This window comes from Triturus cristatus, chromosome 12 (assembly GCF_964204655.1).
Source record: "Triturus cristatus chromosome 12, aTriCri1.1, whole genome shotgun sequence".
In the NCBI taxonomy this organism is placed as follows: Eukaryota; Metazoa; Chordata; class Amphibia; order Caudata; family Salamandridae; genus Triturus; species Triturus cristatus.
This window is the reverse complement of record NC_140595.1, coordinates 17680585-17691002: the sequence shown is the minus strand read 5'-3', so window position 1 is coordinate 17691002 and position 10418 is coordinate 17680585. Positions and strand designations below refer to the sequence as shown.

At 45.3% G+C, this 10418-nt stretch overlaps 1 protein-coding gene across 1 annotated transcript; it reads right to left on the bottom strand.

Moving 5' to 3' along the window:
- Window positions 1-34: 34 nt before the first annotated feature.
- On the bottom strand, window positions 35-7521 carry MICOS13 (mitochondrial contact site and cristae organizing system subunit 13). Its single transcript, XM_085639738.1, has 4 exons — window positions 7337-7521; window positions 5498-5654; window positions 3209-3260; window positions 35-210 (listed from the first exon to the last, which is right to left on the bottom strand). Exons 1-4 carry the CDS (start codon window positions 7363-7365, stop codon window positions 113-115), a joined length of 336 nt encoding a protein of 111 aa, XP_085495864.1. The 5' UTR covers window positions 7366-7521; the 3' UTR covers window positions 35-112.
- Window positions 7522-10418: the final 2897 nt, after the last annotated feature.

Here is a 10418-nt window from a genome sequence, read left to right as displayed (position 1 = left end):
GCAAAGCCCCCCAGAAAAAACTTCACTCTGAAGATTTCAAAAGAAGCCCCTTTATTTAGGTTCATATGTAGTTGTGAACAGCCGACCGCATGGAACTTATCGCTTCACGTCTTCATTTCACGAGCCCCTTCATGTACTTCCAACCATCCTGCGTGTACTCACAGGCCCGGGTTGGGGCTACAGACAATGCAGCAATGGACTTCTGCACCCCTGCAAGAAGAAAGCAAGTAGGGATTAAACTTGGTGGAAGCCTCAGTTTGGCAAAACGCCCAAGCACGAGTTCAGTGAGTTTTGGGGTCAAACTACACCAGCTTGTGAGAAGGCAAAAAAACACGGCAGTTTGCACCAAATTTGTACTAGTGCAAGTGCCCTTTTACACCATTGTTGCTGCTTTCTAACAGGGAATGGATCAAACAGTTCGGTTCACATTACAGAAACGATACTGGAACCAAGGGAACAGAAGGAATTCACTGTGAAACATTTGCACACAAAATACAACAATTGAAAAGTACAGAATTTTGCTTAGTGAAATTATTTAATAAAGAGCTACGGAAAATATGCAATAACTGAATTTAGACTGCTAAAAAAATTAATTTAAAAGAGTGGTTTTGCGCTTTTTAGGCTGCCTCCTTGGTTCAATGAAGCGCTTGCTCCATTTTCTCACCAGTGCAAACTTCATGTGGTCACTCCTCTGAAATGTGAAGACTGTGAGAACTGACTGTGCCGTCTGATGTTTGGAGCGTCAGGTGAGTGTTTTGTTATCAAGACCTCGAGATCTCATCACTTGGTGCAGATTTCACTACATTGTGTTTCTCAGGACAAAGCACCATGTTAGGTTTACAAAGCACCCAGTAAAGAACCTTCCACCCTTAAGATCATCCTACTAATCGCAGCCGTCCTTGTAATAAGCCGCTGTATCAAACCCCATTACTAAAACCATTCCTTTGGTTAGCTGAAGTCTCGAGAAACGACTTCACCATGCTGAACGGGTCAAAGTGTTGTGCCGCCTACCAAAGGTGTTTATCGCAAGTCCATAACAATCAAGCAGATTTGTATGCCAAAGTTAAAAATAAAAACACAATATGAAAAAGACGCAATAGTCAAATGTAAGTGATGCTTATGAAACAAAATTGAAAAATAAGTGTATATATATATACGTGAAGAGTAATATACTATTTATTACCACTGGAGTGTGGGGAGGGGCTCCGATTCATGAAAGGTGAAGCCTCGAGTAGGTCAGAATGCCCCTCCCTCAACAATGGTAGTTAACAACCTATGATATTCTGTGTATTTGCATACTTAATTTATGCCATGGCTTTTTTCATGTTTTTAAGAAAAGAATTAACAAAAACCAAGGTGCATGGGGTTAACTGTGTGTAGTAAGGTACAAACCATACTAAAGTAGTCACTTGACTGTAAGGAGAGTTGTCTCCGTGTGTAAAACACCTGAAGTATGCAATCTGAGAGGCAGTAGTGATTCTCTCATGCCATGTTCGCTGCACTCTGGTAATAAACTGGAATTTGACCTCTGCACTGTAATAATAAACGTGTGAATGTGTGTTTACTAGTACGGTTGCGCCAAATAATGTGTTATTGGGCCACGTTTATTTTCACTGCCGCCACAATTACTAGATTGGAAATCTAGGCCCTCGTATGAGGGCGCCAATAAGGGTGTGAAACGCAGACTGCAATTAATGCTAGGCTGCTTTGCCAGATTCTGCGAATGACTCCCGTCTCCAGTTCTCTTTGTGAAATTCATTGGCTCAGGGTCGAGAGTTGTGTAAAGTTCAGGACCCTGAGCTATATGTTTAAGGTGAAGTCTGGTAGTGCCCCTCAATATCTAAAGGCCATTGTTCATTCTTATCTTCCTTCGCAGTCCCTCCGTTCTACTACCCAGGCTAAGTTTTTAGTACCTAGGATCAAACGATCCCGTCTGGGTGGTAGATCCTTTGCTTATTTAGGTCCTCTTCTTTGGAACTCTCTACCCTTACTTCTTAGGAAAAAAACTGTTTTCAGCAACTTTCATAGGCACTTAAAGGCATGGTTATTCAATCAATAGGTTCGTGACAGCTTGGCTACTTGTACTTTCTCCTGCACAGTGGCGCTGGGAAACCTTTTTGGTAGCTATGCGCCTTATAAGATTAATAATAATAATAATAATAATATGAATTTATTGGTTTCTAAAAGAGCTGGATCCGAACATGCAGACCGAAGTAACGCTGGGTACGATGGCCGCAGCAAAGCAACATGAATGGTTTTGATGAATGCGCACCACTGCTGTGGCCTGACCAGCTTCTCTGATGCCAAATCGAAAACAAAAGAGGAGGGGCTCATAGGGTTTGTGGATGGGAGAGTCGACTGGAGGGGTTAGTGAAGGCTCTGGGGCATTGACGTTGAAATTAAGGTTGCTCATTTAAATGGCGCACAGCGCAGAATGGAGTGGCTGGGATGAAACTTTGTGCTCGCCATCAGCTGCTGCGCAGCAGAGGGCGGGTGGTCACTCTACAGATGTCTTTGGCAAGCAGACTTTGTGAGCTTCTGTTAGCAGAGGTGAAACTCTAGTGCTAGCCTCTTAGAAGCCAAGGTCGTGGAAAGTCGAACTACTCACCACAAGGGCGGTAAGTGGAAGTCTAGAACCGGATTTAGAGTTGGGTGGATGACGTCTGCCAAAGAGTGCCATGTGTCCAGCCTGCCTCATTTAGAGAGCATAGACCTCTGTTCACTCTGAAGAGGTTGGATGGGACAGCCACACCTTCTTGGTGGATGTCCTGCACATTTAAAACTTTGACTCACGCCCCTAGCTCGAAAGGCAGACCAAAGCTTGAAGAATGGATATGAATATATCACATATTTACTTAAACACAAACCTACTTGGCACTGTGAGAAAGTGCAAAGGACAGAGAAAGAAAGTCATGAGAGTTGTTTCCAGGTCAGGTGTTCTGAATTTTCTGCATAAGTACAACCCCAGTCCACGTAAGCTGTTGGACACAATGCAAGGCCTAGTCTGGAAATGCCAGTCCATCGACACACTGATCAAGTTGCAGGAAGCTAGGCAGCTATGGAGTGTAAGGTACACAAGAACCCCCTCCCCCCCCCCCCCCACTGGATACACTGAAACAAAAGAACACCCACTATTAACAACAACAAAAATACTTTCATTTTAATCAGTTCATACAGTGAAAGTCTTTTTCTTAAATTACTTCCTTACCCCAGTTCCAGGAATCACACAATGAAAAGTCCAAGTTTGGCGTGGCCGGTAGCTGAAAAGGGACATTTAGAAGTGTCAGAATTGTTGTTTCAAAGTTAGAGTATTTTTATGTGGTAGACAGCCTCATCAAGCCACACAAAATCAGTGCAAAAGCATTTCGCTGGTCATTACAAGGTGGTACACTGCTCTGCGAAAACCTGATCTTGTTAAAGGACAGTTACTCGAGGGACTACCCCCACCCCATCAATAGTACTATGTAAGCACTCTCTCTGGAAGGAGGACGGAGATGTCCTATAAAAGTTATAGAGAAGAGGAGTGACTTCACAGCGCCTCCATTTATAAGATCAGGGCAGCTTCGGAATAATCCTGCTGCACAGCGGACACACAGTCAATCAACTTTTGCAGGTTATAAATCCCAAAAAGTTATTTTGTAAAAAAAAAATCCTTCCTATACGTTCTACGCTGTTTAATTTACTAGCACATATTTCAGATCCTCTTAAAGCCTCCCCGATTTACTCATAGGACACTGCACTGGAAGGTTCCAAGCTTCATTGCTGGAGAAGCTTGCGTGCAATGATCCAAGGCAGCACCGAGGCCAGAGAACCCTATGTTACTAACATTTCGAAAGTTCAAAAGATCTAGATGTGGCAGGTGTGCCTTTTCAGTTCTGGCCGTCAAAGCGTGGACGATGACCCACATATGTAGGTGGTATTTGCAAAGCACAAACTTATCTGAAAAAAAGCAGAGCCACATATACAGCAATCGGTGATGAGGGGGGAGTCTGGGTACGAAGAGCAGAAATATTTTCATGAGTCTGAGAGTGGAATATAAACACCTCAGATTTATTAGGAAACTGAGATCTCTCCTGTTGCAGCTGGATCAAGGCACCTGGCTTTTAGGAAGATGTATGTCTGTTTGATTCAGAGAGCCAAAAAACTCTTCATAAAGGTATTAGTTGCGCTTTACAAATGACCAGCGTGCACCCTGTATTTCGATGCTAGAATAATGAAAGGGCACACTATCAGACAAAATATCCCCAAAAAATTATCGATAGGTAACAAACCTCCAAAAATCATTACAAAATGTTACCAGACCTGCAGTCACTTAAATAATCTACTCAACCTAATTGTAATGCTCTCGACCCATAAACTGATTTCAAATTATGTGATCCTGGGCAAATATTTTAACTCACGGAGCCGACATTTTTTTCATTATCTAATATGAGAGCATCTGCAAATACGTGTGTTCAGCATGTCTGCTGCACAAAACTCTTTTGTTTTAGTTAGACTAAACTTTTGCTTCATAAATAATACAAATTTAGCCCTATTTAGGATACACACGACCCCCTTCATTGTCATCCGAGCGGGGGCAGGAATGTTTCTCATATCTTGTTTAAAAGCTATAATTTTTAATGAATACATAATTAAAGCATGAAGTGATAGCACACGTATCTGTTACCAACAGATTTTACTTTGAAATGGCTGACAATTTCCCACCGACATGCAGTTTTACTGATAAAACTATATAGCGTACAAACAATGTTCGGAAATAGTTTCTGCAAATAAGTGTAATTTGCACATCACCAAATAAAGTTTTCCTATTTAACTCTTTGCATCACACTTAATTACAAAACAAGTATGCTTTCATAATTACTGATATATTTTAAAGAAGATTTAATGGCATTTTATTGCTCATTCACTTTCTGAATGAATGAAAAGAAAATCTGTTCCTTTCCAGCTTAAGTTCACTCACGAGATGAGACAAGTACGTACTAAAAATAGCTTGACCTGATAAAATTTGACTCGCAATTGCGAGTGGCCGAGTAGATTTGATCGAGGCCTGGGTAAGTATGTCTTGATTTTCTATACCTAACTCCACATATATGTAACTACACTGCATATATAGCTACATGATACTGTACATCTGGAGTCAAGAGTAGTAAATCTAAACTTTCCCTATATACACTTACCTTTTGTCCCTTGATATTCCATCCGCTATAATCTTGTACCACAATATTCAGTAGGCCAATCCAAATGATCTAACGTTGCATAATACAGTGTAAAAGTGAACATGTTGGCACTTGCTTTCTTTCTTCCCTCCCATGACCCACACTCCGTCCCGTCCATTGATGCTGCCGGACAGAAGTCAGGCGGCTAGCCAGCAGAGATGAAATGGAAACTTTAGTGATAAAAGTTTAAGGCCTAAACTTTGCACCACTCCACACATCCGGTCTGTTGCTTGGTGGCATTGGTCTCTGCAACCTTCTTCCTCGCACCAGTTGGTCCTTACCTGCCAGCCAAAATAGGTGGCCCATTCATTCACTGCGGGTGGCAGAGCAGCCTTGGCCTTCTGAAGGGCTGCTTCCCCTTGGCTTCCACTTCCCAAAAGTCCCTGGTCATAAGCCACATACACAGCACCACCAGCCAGACCTACTTTGGTGACGTGCCTAGAGAAAGAAGGAGAGCATCACAAGAAAGCTATTACCCACAGTACCCCACTGTGACTTCCTTCTGACCACAACAGACGCTGTCCCTCTTATCTGAATAAACACGCTTTATAATGCAAATTTAAGACAATATGCATGGCTCATAATGTCCTAGAATTTATTTTTACAGAGATTGAAGAATCCTTAAACCAGTGGTTCTTAACCTGTGGTTAAAGGACCCCTGGTGTCTCACGAGACCTCAGGTGGTCAGCGACTGTTTTACAAAATGAAACAATATTAACATTAACAAAGTATTTACAAATAATGAAATAGAATTTAAAACTTTCTATATCTGATTATGAATTAAATTAAATATTTTGCTATGTGAGCATTTTGTGAATTCTTTTGTGGATTGTTTTGAGGTTCAAATCATAGAAATTGTTTAGTCTGGGGTTCCCTGGTTTCCATTAACGACTCAGTGGGGGACACCAGATTCTAGTAATGATTCAGCTGGGGTCCTCAGAAGTGTAACGGTTATTACCCCCTCACGGACTCTTCCTTGTCCCAGTACTAAGAAATGAGGGGCCTCGCCTCCCTGACAGCCCGCTCACACGCTATAGACACTAGAGGTGCAGAATATGCTCTTTACGAATACTAGAGGTGCAGAGTAAACCTTCCACGATAGCTATCGGTGCAGACTAGACTCTACGAAAACTAGAATTGTAGAGTGTATGGTCTATAATTACTACAGGTGCAGAGTATATGCTGTACAGTTACTACAGGTGCAGAGCATACTCTGTCATTCCTAGAAGTGCACCGTGGATTCTATGATTACCAGAGATGCAGATTATACTCTTATTACTAGAGGTGCACAGTATATATACACACTCTACGATTACTACAGGTTCAAAGTATACTGTCTAGGATCACCAGAGGTGCAAAGTATACTCTCTACTATTACCAGAGGTGCAGTGCCATCTTCTAATAATTAACAAAATAGTGCTGTGCAAAGCGTTCTGCACTGCAGCAACACTCTTACTCCAATGTTGGGCCTCATCGTTCTGGGGTGTAATGAGACAGGGAGGCGTCACTGGAACGTGCACTTCTCGAGTGGGTCTATACCCCATGACAACAGAGCTCTACAGCTTCTGGCATCTAGTCAGGGCTGCAGACCTCCACCTGCTCCTTGTCTCCATACCATTTATGGCTAGATTCGAACCATCCTTCCCCCTCAGTCTGTCGAGAGATCCTGTTTATCCCTACTCTTCCCAAGTGGCTATACTTGCACACGGCATTTCCCTCAAAACTAAGGTCACCAGATGACTCCATATCACAAGGGGCTCAAACAAGCTTGCTGGAGGCCCTGCTCCAGTCTGCCAGGGGTGTTGCTTGGTGAGGGTTGCTTGGTATACCCTTGGTAGCGAGGGGGGGGGGGGGTCAGGGAAGTGAGGAAAGTATTATAGGGAGGGGGTCACATGCTTGGTAGAGGCCTGATGCCTCTACCAACAAACCTCTGATCAGGACATTCTGTGCCAATCTCCCCACCCCTAACACCGTTCCAGCTGCATCCTGCAGAGAAGTGCAGGTACTCGCCCTTTCCAGTTAAAGAAGTGCAGGTACTGGGCACCAGCGAGTACCTGCCCAGTTAAAGCACTAACTATACCATACACTGGAATATGGCACCGAGGCCGGGCTCAACTCACTTGAGAAACCGCAGTACGGCGGGGGCCATGGGGCCGGTCGGAGGGGCTGTGCTGTAAGGAAAGAGGCTTCTCCCACAGCAAGGACACAGACCGGTGGCCGAAGGAACGCTACTCACACCCTGACAGCTCCTGCGTTTCAAGCCTCGCTCTGATCTGCAGTTCCCAGCCTGCCTTCCGGTGTGAAGAAGATATATGCGCCGCGAGAGTCTGCATTTCAAGCCTCGTTGTGATCTTCCGTTCCCAGGCAACCTTTCGGCATAAAGAAGCTATACACACCACGAGAGCCTGCGTTTCAAGCCTCGCTGTGATCTGCTGCTCCCACTTTTTGTTTCGTTATAAGGGCATGCGCTTCGAGAGTATCCGTTTCAAACCTCGCTCCGGATCTACGCAATAGTCTTCAAATGTGCTGCCAAGCACCACCGGTAGATTGCGTTTCACGCCTCGCTACGGATCTTTTCTGCCTATGTTCCAAGCCTCTCTCCGGAACTCTGCCAAGGCTCCATGCGATACAACAAGCACTGGCAAAGCCAATTGGTTTCGCCTGCATTTATTAGCATTGTCAATGCTTTTTTTTTTTTTTGCATCTTTTATATAGCGCGAACTCGACCCGAAGGTATTGGAGCACTGTACATGAGCACCGTATTTACATAACATATTCAGGCACGGGGAGATTAAGTGATTTGCCCAGAATCACAGGATGTGGACGCGACCTCGAGGCTCGAACCCTGGGGTTTCCTGCACCAAAGTCGGCAGTTTAAGCTGATGGACCACATCCTCTTGTATTGCTATCGTTTTGAAGTGTTTACTTGTAAATCCTCACAAACATGCAGTTGTACATCTGAAGTACTATTCTCGACATGCAGACATTGACACTTAAACCTGTGGTCACAAAAGGCTTGTGTATTTGCTGTTCACGTGAGACACTTCCTTCCTACACAATCAAATGCAGTTGTAAGGCTGCTGTATCATTGCCATCCGTATGCCCCTACAGATGACACGTCTTTATAAGAGCAAAAGGAACAAATGATGGACGGAATGCTGAATAATGCAATCATTCACTCCCAGTCACATAGGTCTGCGTTGAATCTATCGTTATTTAGCTCACTTTGCCACCCTAGGTTGGACCCAGCCATATGCAAATCAGTCTTCACTCTGTTCCTCATGGGAACAGTCCAGCCCAAACTGCCAGGCCAGGTCCTCCCTGAACCGTAAACAAGCACCCTGGGACCGGTTTTGGTGCATCGCCCCTCAGTAGTCAGGCTAACTTGAATCCAGTTGCACAGCGAGCACGGGACCCACGTCTGGGCATTCCCATAGCCGCTTAGGCCCCTCATCAGGCATACAGTTTGACACTCCTAATATTTGTCAAACAATCGGACAAGTAGCTCAGCTGTCTGTGGGATAGTTTGTAGGTTGATGCATACAGTGGGCTAGCTTGATGGATTTAGGCTCAGATCTCTGTACTGCGGTGAATGTTTGACATTGTTCAACATTCTGTGCATCAATTGTTCTTTTTAGGTCTCGGCACGAAGGCTGCGCTTGCGCAGTCTCGATCCGAGATTTAATGACTTGGAGAAGAGGGGCTTGAACCTGCCCCTGTTCTCCATTGGCTGGCCTCTTGAATGCTGGCCAGCCATTGGAGAAGAGGTCCGTCACTCCGAACAGGCCCCGTCCTTTTCGGATTCGGGGGGGGTGTTTTTTTCAAGAAGTCTAATTATCTCCTCCAGCCAATGGCAAGAGGAGAACACGCCCCCGAATACGAAATTGCCGCTGCCTTTCTCCGAGGCATTTCTGCTTCGCCTCGGAGAAAGGCGGCGGTGTTCATGGCGTCCTCTCCCCCTGCTCTTGGCTCCCGTGTTGGCTGCTGCTCTGGTGTCCTTCTGGACGCGGAGCAAGGAAAATATGTTTTTGGTATGTCTGCTGTTATAATTTTCCTTTTTTCCTTATTTCGCCTTTCTGGTGCTTCACTGCGCGCGGCCACTCTTTCTGTGGGAAGCATATAAGGTGCGTGTAGTTGCCTCTGCATTTCCTTACCTGCGAGTGCCGGGTAGTGCTCAGATTGTGCGCGGAACTTCAGGTCTGGGCATATGTGCGTGCATGCAAGGAAGCTGAGCCCGGACCCAGTCTGCTAAATTGCTCTACCTCGAGACTGCGATGTTAGCAAAAAGTCGACTCACTTCTGAGCATTCATATTTGCAGTGCGAGTGTTGCTTCTGGGTGCTCTGCAGACTGTGTGAGGCGTGGGGTGCTGGTGGGTGAAGCTGTGGTTGAGGGGTGGTGGTTGTGGTGTGTGGGAGTCACTTTCCACTATTCGGGGCGCTCCGGAGTGTGGTGGTGGGGGGTGGCGGAGGGGCGAGGGCAGCACACACTGTCTGGGTTCAGTGAGAAGACACTCAAAGTCACCCGGCTTCCCACCTTGCATCCAATGGGTTTGGGATGAAGCCAGAGGTCTGACCCACGCCCTGCCACGCATTGACCCAGGCCCTGCCACGCATTTACCCACGCTCTGCCCCACCCCCTGCCACTCACAGCGCCGCAGCCTGAATACTCCGTTGCTTAAGCAGAAGCAGTGCTGCACCATTTGCGGTTCAGGTAGTCAGCGTCCTTAATTCTGCTGAAGCAGTTTCCTCCCACGGCCAGACTTCACGACATATAACAGAACAATGTAGTAAACAGGGTTGCAAAAATACACTGGAGCCAAGACCCCAGTGTGGCGTAAAAGCCGCGCCTCACCCGAGATGAATAAAGACGTGTGTTCTCTGTGAGCAGGGTGCTTTGCTGCTGACGGCCTGGCTCTCTCTGCTTTACCTCCTTTTTCAGCATGACAACAAAATACCCTTTACCCCCCGAGCGGTTGGTGTTTCCACGGCACAGTGTAGATACTGAATGAAAAGCAGCAATGGAGTGGTGATTTTTGTCATAAAGGCAAACATTGCAAGACATTTGACAAACGTGTCTGTTTATATTTGACAAATGTGGCTGTGTAGTGTCTGTGATCAGACGCCAATGATTCAATTAACAGTCACTTAAGTACAGACTGCTCCAAAGTGTTCATATAAAAACTGGGACATTTTTCATATGC

Excerpts from the sequence above, each read along its gene's own strand:
- MICOS13 (XM_085639738.1), bottom strand. The coding sequence starts at position 7,365 with ATGGCCCCCGCCGTACTGCGGTTTCTCAA. Across the intron at positions 3,261-5,497 it reads CCACCTATTTTGGCTGGCAG|CTACCGGCCACGCCAAACTT; the intron begins GTAAGGACCAAC and ends GTCCCTTTTCAG. Across the intron at positions 211-3,208 it reads GTGTGATTCCTGGAACTGGG|GGGTGCAGAAGTCCATTGCT; the intron begins GTAAGGAAGTAA and ends TTCTTCTTGCAG.